The sequence below is a fragment of the Manacus candei genome, unplaced genomic scaffold, assembly GCF_025592945.1.
Source record: "Manacus candei isolate 608988 ecotype Guabito, Panama unplaced genomic scaffold, ASM2559294v1 h1tg000037l, whole genome shotgun sequence".
In the NCBI taxonomy this organism is placed as follows: Eukaryota; Metazoa; Chordata; class Aves; order Passeriformes; family Pipridae; genus Manacus; species Manacus candei.
Window position 1 is genome coordinate 7,374,854 of NW_026138085.1, and position 13,356 is coordinate 7,388,209.

The 13,356-nt window shown below is 44.0% G+C and overlaps 1 protein-coding gene across 1 annotated transcript; it reads left to right on the forward strand.

Moving 5' to 3' along the window:
- The first annotated feature begins 346 nt into the window (after positions 1 to 346).
- On the forward strand, positions 347 to 12,121 carry ZCCHC10 (zinc finger CCHC-type containing 10). Its single transcript, XM_051793992.1, has 4 exons — positions 347 to 468; positions 3,173 to 3,334; positions 6,905 to 6,946; positions 10,323 to 12,121. The coding sequence occupies exons 1-4, from the start codon at positions 428 to 430 to the stop codon at positions 10,588 to 10,590; spliced, it is 513 nt and encodes a 170-aa protein (XP_051649952.1). The 5' UTR covers positions 347 to 427; the 3' UTR covers positions 10,591 to 12,121.
- The last annotated feature ends 1,235 nt before the right edge of the window (positions 12,122 to 13,356 follow it).

Here is a 13,356-nt window from a genome sequence, read left to right on the forward strand (position 1 = left end):
AGAAATCACCAAGAAAGCATTTTTTAATGCTGAATTGTGATTACTCCTCCTATTAGTATCCTGGAACTACTTAACATCCTAGTACTATCCTGGAAACACTTTATATCCCACCATTTTCAGTATTAATATAGAACTATCCTGCCATAGGCACAAGCGAGAGGCAATAAATGGGCATTTAGTGAAATAAATGAACCGTTGCCCGTTTGTGAAGTTGAACACAGATGCAATGACAGCGCGGGCGCGGCAGGGGGCGCTGGGGAGCGCAGTCCCGCGGGCGCAGCCGCTCTGGCCGCCGGAGGACCTGCTCTCTATGGCGGCCGCTGCTTCCCCAGCGGGCGGTGGCCAGCGGCCTGTCCCGGCATGCACCGCGCCCGCCACACTTCCCGGCACACCTCGCGGCGCGCTCACTTCCGGCCCGGGCGCTAAGATGGCGACGCCCATGCACCGGCTGATCGCTCGCAGACAGGCGTGAGTGGGGCCGGGGGAAGGGTCTAGGGGGGTCGTGCCGGGCGAGGACGGGGCTGCAGAGCGGCGGGGCCGAGCCCTTCCCCGGCGCTCAGGTCCCTCCTGGCCGACGCGCTGTGTCCCGGGAGGGCGCTGCTCGGCGGAGGGGAACCCCCCCAAAATGCTGGGGTGAGCCGCGGTGACTACGAGACGATGGCATTGGGGTGTCCTGTGCACGGCCTGGCGCTGGGCTCGAGAATCCCTGTGCGTCCTGCCCGGCTTGGCGTGTTCCGTGGTTCCATAAACGGTGGGAGCGAGAGCGGCGGGTGGGGAAGGAGAGGAAGTTGTTGGATTTTGGCGCTCGGAGCCGGCGCTGGGAAGCGGCACCCAGGGAGCGGGAGCCGTGCGCTCAGGACAGCGAGGAGCGTCTCGTGGTGCGGGCGGGTTACTGAACCGCGTCGCAGGCGCTCGACAGCCCAACTAAGAAAAAAGTGATCTCCAGCTTCGTGTTGTGGTACATTTACAGAACGAAAAAACCGCAAAAAATACCCCCAAAACACAAACGAGCTTTGCTAGATGTAGGTATTGCAATCAAATAATCCCCTCAGCACCATAAAGATCTGATTGCAAACACTGAAATGAGGAAAACCATGTTTTTGCTTGTTTGGGAAGTGCAGCAGGTGTGTATGTGTCCCACCCCCACGTGCTGCTGACATTGTTTTTGCAGTTGTTTGTAGATTTGGATGGTGGTTTTTTCCTTAGATTAATTTATTTCTCATGTTTCAGTTCTTTGACTGTGTTTTGGGTTTTCTTTTCCTGATCACACTACTTGGGCAGAATGTGGATGGTTTCTGCATTCTCCTGCCTTTTCCATGGTTTAGTAGTAATCTCTTTCCTGTTTTCTAGTGGAAAGTAATTTGGGATTTTAAAAGACTCATTTTAAAAGACTTCTTTTCAGTTGCTATTTTATTTGAGTCAAGGACTTATTTCTTAGGTTTGATATGTCTTATGTGCTTGGTGGGTCTGTGCTGAGCTGTCCCTCTGCCGGCCTTTGCTCCAGGGTTGGGATCACTGATCCCTGCTAAAAGTTTGCTTCAGTTTTGTGCTTTTCATTAGTGTTAAACTCGTTGGTGCTGATGTGGTGTTTGCAGATCTGTGGCTGGTGAGCAGATCTGATGTTCTGGTCATTATATTGGTTTTAGGACTTAATCCTTGTCTTTTTAGCTTGCATGGAATTATCTGCTCCACTCATGTGAGTAGAACTAAAGCCCTGGAAACACTGAGTTATATTGTTGTTACTTTACACTTCCACGTTGTTCCTGTGGACAAAAGTCTGGGCTGGTTTGAGAGAGAAAAACATCAACTTTGGGGGTTTTATGTCGATGAAGAGGAGGGAGAGTCATCCCTGAGCTTCTGTGTAACTGCTGTGGCAGAGCCTGAAGTGCAAGAGAAAGACAAACAAACCTCTCCAAGCCATTGAGTTTTGTTCCTTCCCAGACATTCTGATTCCTGCTCCAGTCCCAGTTCCTTGTGCTGTGCAGGCTTAAGTTTAATTAGTTTTTTAGTGCTGATTCAGTTGAATATTTCTAAGGCTTGAATATGAAGCCAAATGGCCTCTGCATTGAATGAGTGATGGATATTCAATACAAGATTCCCTTCAAGAACTGCCACAAAAGGTGGCTGAAGCTGAGGGAGAAGCAATTCCTACCTTGCCTAGAAGTGCAATGCTCATTTTGAGGTAAAGTGCTCACTGCTGGTCTGTCACTTTATTCTCACTAATGAACAGTCTGGAAGCCTCCTAGTTCAGCCAGGCTGGTAATTACAGACAGTTTAGATGGGCTGGCCTTGAAAAATTTGTATTTTGGTGCTTGGAAAAAAAACAGAAGGTGGGAAGAGGTGACAGGAGTCACAGGGCACTGAAAGGAGTGACACAGTCCCGAGTTCAGTCCTGGCTCTGAACTAATTTTGATCCTGACCTTGAGCAGTCCCTTGGCTGTGTGTGAGTTTCCTTATTTGTAAAGGAGAAGGGAAAACAGCTTTGCAAAGCTTCCCTACAGCAGCTTAAGAGCTTGAGTGTGGAAGTAGGAGTGTTTTCCCTTCCCTGTTTTCTAAAAATGCTCACAGAATTTTACACGGTGCAAGAACTGAAACATGGATGTGAACTCTTACTGACACTGCAGGTGTTTGGGGGCACAGGGGAATCAGGGGAGTCTGGCTGGATTTACTGTGCACAAAGTGAGCAGGAATCCGATTGTTCCTGTGATAAACCTTCTGCCAGGCTCTCAGGAATCTTAGTAAATTCAAATAAGGTACAACCAGGAGCATCTCTGGGAGTCCTAGGCTGTTTGTGAGAATTGGGCAGTTTGGTGCCTGAGTGTTAAATTCTGGGGTTTTGAAATATAGCTGCTGCTTTTTGCTAACTGTGTTCTAAACCCTAATTTCAATTATTTACCTGAAGTAATCTACAACCACCTGCAAATTGTATGCAGTGTAGTTGTTCCCATGTGAAAATGTATTAGTAACTGAAAATCTGTTTGCTTAAATTCTGTATGTACCTGATTATTACTGTTTGTGTCCTGATTTAAGAGAAAAGCTGAAGCACCTGTGAATATCTGGTCTAATCATGACTTGATGTGGTTAAAAATCTGCATGATAAAAAAATTAATAATTTTTTACTAGGTTAAACAGACTTGGATTGAGTCACTTAAGCAATTCTGCATTTTTCTAGAGAGGCAAACAAGCAGCATGTGAGATGTCAGAAGTGTTTAGAGTTTGGCCATTGGACATATGAATGTACAGGGAAGAGAAAATACCTGCACAGGCCTTCAAGGACAGCTCAACTGGCCAAAATCCTGAAAGAGAAAGAAAAACAACTATTACTGCAACAGAGGTAAGATTGGCAGGATGAAATGCCTGGTTTATCAATGAAATAAAAGCAAAGATGGTGTCCCAGACCATTTTCTGGGATCTTTTCCTCCAGACTGTGTGATGTTTGCCTAATGTTAGAGATGATTTGCATATTAGGTGGAATATGTATACTCAGGTCCCACAGAATTAAAAATAACATTTAAATTAATTTAATTTAAGTCTCTCATTAACACCTGCTCCTCTGAAATACACTTTAAAAGCATTTTGGCCTGTCTGTAACAAAAAAAAATCCACGAAGCCAAAGTTAAAACACTTGGAGCCATTTCTTAATGGAGCAGTTTCCTGAATTCCTTGGTTACTTGATTTCATGTTTATGTGCTGGTACAAGCAGGTGGGTGTGAGGACTGCAAATGTGTTTATAACAAAGAGGCAACTCTTGCCCTTCTGTTCAGGTTTGCTGGTAGAATGTGGAGTTAAACCTGGTGTTCTGGGCACGACCTGACAGTGTCTGTGCCAGCCCAGCCCCTGCTGCTCCCTGGGAGCTGCACTGGTTAAACAGGTGAATGGGAGTGGAGTTATCAGGTGGTTTCAACTCTCAAGCATAAAGTAACAACACCTCACTGAATTGCATAATTATTTCCTGTTTTGACATCTGAGAAAGTGAAAGATGCATCTTAACAGAGAAATCTAAATGAAACTCTGCATGTGGTGTGTGATTTCCTTTCTGCTTTGCTTTCAGTACACTTTGTGTTCTTCCCCCAAGGTTAATAATTGTTTTAACAAGCAGCTCTAGAGCAAAAAACAATGCAACACGTCAGTTTTCCATAAAATTCCTGTATGTGTGAGGGTTATCTCTGCCATTGCAACTGCAGTTTGATTTTGGCAGCTGGGGAGGTGCTGCCTCAGCCCCAAGGAGGGACCGTGTGAGGTCCCTCCCAGCCCTTGCAGCTGGAATTACTGAGGATTTGGACACGTGCCCTCAGTCACTGCCACTTCCAGCTCAGTGTGTTGGCTGTGGGTCATCACACTGCCAGGATGTGAGTTATGGAGAGCATTCCCACCTTTTGCTGTTATCCTAGTGGGAGAGAGAAGGGTGGTACCTCTGGCAGACAGGGCTCCTGTGGCTCCGGCAGCTGTTGCAGCTCAGGCAGCAATTATGAGTCACAGGCCTGAAACACTGACTGAAGTGGAGGCTCATTAGCTTGTGATAAGAGCCACGTAAAATGTTTGATTTTGAAATTAATTTTGATCCAATGAGTAATCCTGAAGTAATTACAGTCACCCAGTATTGCAGATAGACATCAGGAGTGCTTGGGCCTCTGAAACTTGCTCGGCTTGGAGACAGAGTTTGGATGGGTTCTTTAGAAACTCGAGGTTTTTAGGCAGAGTTTGAGACTCAGATTTTTCCCTTGTTTCTTTTCTGCCGCATTTCTGGTGAATTCTGCAGGTTCATGTTGGAGAATTGCCAACTGAGGGTGAAATTCCTTGAAGCCTAGTCCTTGTGCTTGAGTCTGAGGATGGGATAATTTTATGTAGGAATTCCAGGACTGTCCAGTCTGTCACAAATGGAGGTTTTTGGGCTGTAACAGTCCTCAGTGTGAGGGGCATGTGCTGTGAAAAGTCATCTTGTGAATGGAAGACTGAGTAATCCTTAGGTAGGAGCAGTGTTTAATCCTGGTTAAATTGGGCTGGATTCACAGGGGTTATATAATCATAAGCTCCTTAGCTGTGCCATAAGGGATCCTATTCCTTAGATGCCAGTGTTACACTTCCAAGGATGAAGCTTTTCCTTTGTGGAAAAACAGCTTCCTAGAGCACACTTTTGCTTTTTGTATCACTTGTATTGGAGGGTTCTTCCTTGTCACAGAGGAGCTGGGTCTCCCACAGCTCTGCTTTGGAGTGCTTGTATCACCACCTTTAAAGATCCAGGCAGGAATCATTAACCAGAAGGCAAACACAGCCTAATAAGGTCAATATTTACTTCTGACAACCACATCCAAGCTATTTCAGCATGAACTCATGTCACAGTTGTTCCAGGATCCCTCTGTTGGCCCGGTGCTGACCCCACGATTCTGATGGACACTCTGGAGGTGTCAGTAAAACCCTCACTGCCTGCCCAGCCTGGGGCAGGAGTTGGGAGGGGAGGAAAGGTGAGAGAATGCTCATTCCTGAGTGATGTTACTGCACTGAACCCAACACAGAGTGTGATTTATGGCTCTGAAGGCACGGTGGGGCCACAGGGAGAGCGAGGGAGTGCCCAGAGCAGGTCTGACTGCAGGGCCTGGAGTAACTCCTGTAGTAACCTACACCTTACACACTAGAGGGAGGCACAGCCCTGTGCCCGGGTTCCTCACACACTCAGTGAGGTCCTGTCTTCTCAAAGGTACTTTGGGGTTTAATTCTGTTTCTCACAGTGACTCATCTTACCTGTGAACACCTGATGACCCTCGGAGGGTGTAAGGCCTTAGGAATGTAAATCTGAACAGGAGGGATTATAACTTGGGTTGGAATTTGAATATCAGTGAATCTTCCTCTTGCCCACAGGAGAGTGTGGGGGAGTGTGAAAAACTCCTCTGTATGATGATAATGTTTCCATACCGTATGTGTGAAAATAAAAAATTGGAAAAATCTCATTTTTCTGGCTTAAAAAGAGCATTGAACTTTTACTGAAATACAGTGCAGGTTACACTTAACACTTTCTTCTTTCTACCCTTTCTGTAGTCTTTATCAACACATACTGTTTTCTAATGCCTGAATGAAATATATTTGCAGTTTTCACTTCCATTTTTATGTATTCAAAATGGCTTCTAATAATAAGTTTCAGTTGAGCAAAAAAGGTATCCTGGATCATGAAAATGTACAACTTCCTCATAGATCAGTGGCACGTTGTGTTGTAAGGATTTGATGAGGGAATACTTGAATCACACAGGTACATTCCAGGTTGAATTATGTGCTGTGTGTCTGCAGTGGATTGAAAACAGCACGTGACTGGCACGTTTGACTGAAGGAATTTTGATTTCTTTTTGAAAAGAGAATCCAGCAGTGAAGACTTCTTTGAAAAAGTACATCTCCCTCAGTGTTCTGTTAAAAGAAACTTTCTTCTGTGTCACTTACCACTAAAACTTTGTGTGACTGGATGGTCGCATGGGAATCTGAAAGACATACCTTGAAAGCATCACTATAAATAGATTTTTCTGTTTCTTTTTGCACTCAAAAGAAATGTGAAAGCTACAGGCTAATTCAGTGTTTTACTCTTTGCTTCCATCAATTCAGTTATTGCTAAATATAGTTCTATACAATTTTTTGTGTCCTTTTCTCCTGTGCCTTCCCATCTCAAAATGCTGTTGTCCATATAAAATGAAGCAAAGATGAGAGTAAGGCATCCATAACATAGAAAATTAGAGGTGAATTGCTGTGATTTTTTTTAATTCTCCTGCCTTGTAGTTGTTGTGCTCTGGTCTGCTCAGGACTGAGAAGAGCTGCCTGGTGCCCTTATGGCTCTCTGTGTGCTCATATTAAACTCACTGTGCTGCTATTTATTTAATTTTCCTACCACATTAATCAAAGCCATTATTTTTCCTCCCTTAATTAGTGCTGGAGAAAGTGCTGCAGAAAAGAAGACCAAGAAAAAAAGGTATGTGAGATGGGTGGCAAATGGTGCAGCTGATCCTGGCTGGGATCCTGCACTGGGTGTTGCAGGAGTTTGAGAGGGGGTGGGAAAAGTCAACATTGCAAATAAGTTTTGGCTTTACTGCTCTGAGCCTGTTGCAGGCTTTTGTCTGACAGATATTTGGAGAATTTCTAGTCCTCCTTATCCAAAAACTCTAAATTCCTGGTTCTCTACTTTTCTCCCTCCTGATCATCCTACTTCTGCATGATCTTGCTTTAATGATAAAAAAGGTTTGTATTTCTGCCTCAAAGTCCATCAAGTGTCTCTGAAACAGTTGTGCAATACTGGCACACTGTTTTCTGGTCTGACATTGTTCCACCTGTTCATCCTGCTCTGTCTTTTGTTGTTTTCATTCCCTCCTGCCAGCTTGCTCTCTCTCTCTGAAGCTTTGTCTAGAGAATGAAATAAAGCACCTAAAAACCAAAAATCCAACCCCAAAACCAAACAGAACCACCTCAATCCCAAACCAAAATCCAGGAACTAAACCTTCCCCCACTCCAAGTACTAGTTGGAGCCAAGAACTCTTTTGACATTGTTTGTACTTGACTTTGCATTAATGTTTGCTTGGGAATTTGCTTTATTAGCAGAGGAGCAGCCAGAACTGAGGCTGTAACACTCCTGGTGATCGTGTTGGGAGTTTTACTCCAGGGGGGAATGTCTGTCCTGTAACAGCCTCAGTATCTCTTCTCATTTAGTTGTCAGTTCTCTAAATCTGATCTAAAACCAGTTTTCAGGAGGTGTTTAAAGACCAGGCCTGTTGCCTTGTGTGGCAGTCAGTGAATAAGGCACAGCAGGTCTTTAAAACATGCCTCTATTTCAGGTTATCTTGTGGAATGTGACTTTATTGGAATGCTTGGCTATCAGTGTGTGTTTTATCAAAGGCTCCTTTCCCAGTAGTGCCCATTTATTGTTGGAGTTACTTGGGACCCGTGAGATCATAAATTAACTAATTTCGAAACAGTATAACACAGGCCCCTTCTTGTCTCAGCTTTCTCAGATGCTGCAGCCTTTACTGGCAGAATTATTTTCAGAGTATTTGAGCTCCAAACCAATGCAAAAATGAACAGAGCAAAAGGGTCCTCGGGGGATTGGGTGGTTTGGTCACTTTTTCCTTGACATTTTAAAACTCTTGTAGATTTGAGCTATTCTCCTGTTTTTATGCAAGCACCAAATCCATCAATATAAACTCCTTTTCAGATAGTTTGCTGTTTATATTTTTATTATACGGGAGGAATTAAATGTGAACAATTCAGCAGAGGGTTACCACTGGGTATATAAGTTCCAGATTTAAAATAAAACTATGCAAAAGTTCAGGTTCTGGCAGTAGGAGCACGAACCTTTTACACAGAGTATGTTTGTTTTGATATAAACAGTAATAAATGATCTCAGGTTCAACCAGAAAAACAGGCTCAGGCAAAGCAGCTGCTGCAGAGTCTTGTGACCTCAGGTGACAGAGAGCTGCCTTCCAGGTGCACGTGTCCTTCAGCATTCCCACCTGCCATGCTTTGGTTATCCATGGAAAGCCCACTTTATATCACATCACACCTCTCTAAAGGGTGGAATTGTGTTCTAATTCACTTGTTTCTTCAGGCCCCAGCTGTTACTGTGCCCAGAATTGTAGGTTGGATGTGAGTGGCACCTGTGAGGGTTTAAAACCCCTGGGGGGGTTGGAGCAGAGGAGGGTGACAGCCTGGGTGATACCAGCACTTGTGCCACAGCTGGGGCACAGGATCACACAGGAGATTAACTTTTAGAAACTTGTTTTGAGGAGAAGAAATGTTATCTGCTGGAGAAATTCTGTACTTTGACAGTGGTGTGGTAGACCCAAAATCTTACATCTACCAACCTACAACATCTGCACTGTCACGTTACCTCCTTCACATTACGTTTTGTATTTGAATTTTACTCGCTGCCATCTCCATCCTCCTCCTGGAAGTACCAACAGGCTCCATGTTGCATCACCTGAAAACAAGTCCCTGCCTGTTTCCTCTCCCAAATGCAGCTATTGCTTTCCTCCAGGAGAAGCAGTACAATATTCTGATGTTTGTATGAGTGGGTTTTGGATTATAACCTAAACACTGGACTGCTGCTGTGGATTGTGTGAGAGGTGATCTGGAAAAGGATGTTAAGAGTTACCGCTCAGGGGATCCTCTGACTGATTCCTGCCCATGTCAAGGATTCTGCACATCTAATGGAACTGGTTAGACTGAAACTTGTCCCATTTTTTTTTTGTGTGTTTTGTTTTCCTCATCTTAAAAGTAGTTTTTCCCAGACAACAAGTATTTAACCAGCCCTTGTGGATTTATCTGTAATAAAGAGCTGTTGTGTCTGCACACACAGAGATAACAGATTACAGATGTATTATAAAAACTTCTGTGGTTCATAGCTCAACACACACTCCCACATTTGCCAGCTGACATGGCTGATACAAAATCAGTCTCTCTTTAATAACCTTAACACAGGCATTTCATGAGTTGTATTGAAACAACCCTTCTGATAAAAAATACTACTTTAATTTTCTAATGGAAAGGAGATTCTGCATTATTATAATTTACAGTTTTGCATGTTCTTTGGTTGACTTTGGGAAGGGAGGTGAATCAGTGCCATTACACTTTGTTGGGAGGAAGATCTATGGGAGAATTGAATTGTACTTTCTTGAAATTGATGTTGCCTCACTTAATCAGAGATGTTGATCTTGAGAGCAATGTCCTCAGTAAGGGCTAAACATGGAAAAAAATGTGCAGAGCATACAGAAATCCTCTTTGCTGTGTTCATCATTCTGTCTGTATCTTGGATTGTTTCCACCCCTTCTCTACCTGGAAAACGTAGGCATCCTGTAGTGGCAGATAATTTGGGTTCTTTTGCCAGGAGTAATCTAAGAACAGTTTTCATTGGGAACAGTTCTGACCTTGGTGAAATCACTGATTAAACCTCCCCCAAATCTTACACTGCCAGAACTTCACTGTGTTGCAGAGGGGAGCAGGGAACCGAGCTTGGCTAATTTTCCCTGAGGCTTTCGTAGTACAGGACATTCAGAATTCTCCTGCAGCCAGGTCTGTAAAGCCTGTGGTCATTGCTAGGGACAAGATCCTGGCCAGCTTTCCCACTTACCCTCTCTCTGCAGTCCTGCTGGATTATGTGGTGTCCCTCTGCCATTGCTGTATTGGGCAAGATCCATTCGTTCAGGGTTGGAAAAGGGGAGGGGAGGGCACAGGAATTTGTCTGAGATTGGAAATGTTCAGGCCAGATAATTGATCTTTGGGTTACAACACAGCAGAAAGAACACTGTGTGATGTGGGGGTGCTGGCAGGGCTGTTCTCAGCTGGTTGTTCTCTCCCAGATCCAAAAGTGTGACCAGTTCCAGCAGCAGCAGCAGCGACAGCTCAACCAGCGACTCCTCCTCTGACAGCGAGGACTCTTCTACCTCCTCCTCCTCCGATGACAGTGACAGTGATGAGAGCTCCTCTTCTTCCTCATCTTCCCCATCCTCCAGTAGCACTTCCTCCTCTTCAGAGTTCGACTCAGATTCCAGCTCCTCCAGCAGCAGCAGCAGCAGCAGTGACAGCAGCTCTGATGATGAGCCCCCAAAGAAGAAGAAGAAGAAATAGCCTGGAGTGGGGCAGGACTGGTGTGGAGGGAGTGACACCACTCAGAGGTGTCTGGAGCACACTGTTGCCAAACAGTTCAATGGTCAACATTTCTACTGCTAAAACTTTCTTAAGTGTTTTTTGCATAGTTGTTCATACCACAGGGGAGGTATCAAAGGGCACGTGAGACTTACTGAAAGAGTATTTTTGTGGTTTATCCTTTTATGGAAGACTTTACTTTTTTAGTTCTAAAAAAAAAAATCTATCATCAGATTTGTTTATATGAGCTAAGGTCCAGTAACCTGGATGTTTACATGCTAGAAAGCAAGAGCTTTTTATTGCAGATTATGCTGTGCATCATGTGCTGTTCCTCTCTTAATGACAGCTTCAGTTCCATTGAGAAAATCCTCTAAATTGTTAAAAGCAGAAGTTTTACAGTGCTGCTGTGGAGCTCTGGCATTGTTGAACCTGAATGCACAATGTGTCACACACAGGGCCTTCCATCTCGCTGGTGACAAATGGATTCTGTGCTGCTGAGCTTGTGTTCTGATGGCTTTTCCTGATGCTTCCAGGTCAAGTCTTAACTACAACATCCAATTTAACTAGTGTTGAGTTGTTACTGATCAATGTAGTGCTTGTCCTGCCCAGAGGCTTTGGGCTTTCCACTCCCTGTGTCCTTGGCTCATGTATTTGTAGTGTTTTCTGAGACACAGAGTCTGTCAGAAAGCAGCAGTGCAGTGAATTAGAGCTGATGCTGCTTTGGAGTTTCATCCTTGTGCCTTTTTTTGTAAATTAAACGTATCCCAGTGAGACAAGGGCTTGAGAGTGGGTGTTTTTCAGGACTCCATCAGCTTCTCATACAGAATATAGTCAGTAAACCAGAGAAATAGTAACAAAACTGGGTGCTGTTTTCAAGGAGATGGGGGGAAAGGCTGTTTCACTGGATGCTCAGTAAGAAAAGCAGAAAAGAAATTAAGTTCCCAAAGGAAAGTGTTCCCCTTTTGATATTTTTTCCGAGAAATGTGTGTAATGCAGGATCACCAGGCCATGCTGTTGGGCACATGGTGAATTACAATCTGCAGTAAAATCAATCACTCTTTGTAACACTTTGTACATGTCTGAGAACTGCCACGGGAGAAGCAAAGTAGTGCAAAAACCCCACAAAACTAACAGAAGCAGAATCCAAACACGCTGCAGAACAAGGATTGGTTGCAGATTGGGAGTTACTTGTTTTTTCTGGTGGATTGAAGCAGTTGGTATTAGTATTTTATTTTGTGATGCAGTCTCCTAAATTTGTTATTGTTGGAGTGCTCTTACTGGGGAGGGGGCATCACATGTGGAAGAATTCTTAAATATCTTGGTTTAGGTAAAATATAGTAACTAAACTATTTTTTATATTTTTATGGGGAAAAGTAGTGTGTACAATTACTTTGGAATAAACTGTACTTATTTAAATGTTTGGAAACGCGTACGTTGTGTGTCTCTGTGACCACTCCTGTGTTTTACAGAACAAGCTGCAGACTGTAAATAAAACTACCAGAAAATTGTTTAAGTCTTGTTGAGTGAATGTACCATTTAATGGGAAAAGTTAATAAATTATTAAACAGTAGTTGCTAAGTTGATGATTACTGCAAATATATAAAATATTTGTGGTGTTTGTGTGCAGATGGTTTCATCTGAAGTTGCTTTTGCATTGCCTCAGAAGGGTAGCACTGCTCCCCAGTAACTTGTCCAACCATAAGTCCCTCTCTCTACTCAGTCTTTTTAAAGAAATGTTTAATATACAATATTTTTTTTACTTACCCTTTCTGTTTACTTTCTCTCTACCTGTTCTTATTTTACAGAGTAAACTCCCCCAGCCTGGCCAGGGCCTTACTGTGGTTCATGTGCCACTAGATAGTTTCCTGATCTCCTGCTGGATGCTTTGATTCAATTTTTTTTAACAAGGGAAAGGTACTTCTTTCAGGACTGTCTCCCAAAGCTGCAAAAGATCATTAATTTTATTAAACCCCTGCTAACTAGAAATTACTGCATTAACTCAGCAGTTACAGGCCCTGCACAGCTCTGAACAGCCCTTTTAATCCCTGCAATTCCAGGCAAAGCTGCCATTGCTCATTGGAGAGGAGCAATTGATGCAGCCTGGCAGGAAAACAGCCTCGGGAAAAGGCATCACCTTTCAAGGAGAAACACTGGGAACGGAGGGCAGAGCAGGAGAAGGGGAGACAACCCGATCTTTGAATCCAGGGCTTTATTAAACCAAACATCTGCTACTCAGAAACAGGTTTTGGGTGCTCACAAGGAAAAGTGCATTATACAGTTTCATGTGGATTAGTGGATTGATTTATTTTCTTAGAGAAGAGTCCTTAATAAATAGGAGTTTCACTATCAAATGGATTTGGTTGATAAAGAAATGATTCAACATGACTTAACCCCTGGGTTTAATTTGCTTTATGAACAGGTATTTGTCCAAGCTGTGCCTTTAAGGGACACTGAAATGTGGCTTCTGTGTGAGGTGGATCATCACAGTCTTGTTTGTCCATCCAGATGTGTGTGATACACCAGAATATCAGAGAATCCCAGAATGTATTGGGTTGAAAGGGACCTTTTAAGGTCATTAAGACCAACCCCCTGCCGTGGGCAGGGACACCTTCCACTAGACCAGGTTGCTCCAGTCCCGTCCAACCTGGCCTTGGACACTTCCAGAGGTGGGGCATCCACAGCTTCTCTGGGCAACCTGTGCCAGGGCCTCAGCCGCCTCCCAGGGCAGAATTGATTCCCGATATCCCG

What these genes read in the sequence shown, in the direction of transcription:
- ZCCHC10 (XM_051793992.1), top strand. Translation starts at nt 428, where the DNA reads ATGGCGACGCCCATGCACCGGCTGATCGCTCGCAGACAGGC. An exon ending in CAACTATTACTGCAACAGAG is followed by an intron (nt 3,335 to 6,904) that starts GTAAGATTGGCA and finishes TCCCTTAATTAG; the next exon opens with TGCTGGAGAAAGTGCTGCAG. An exon ending in AAGAAGACCAAGAAAAAAAG is followed by an intron (nt 6,947 to 10,322) that starts GTATGTGAGATG and finishes GTTCTCTCCCAG; the next exon opens with ATCCAAAAGTGTGACCAGTT.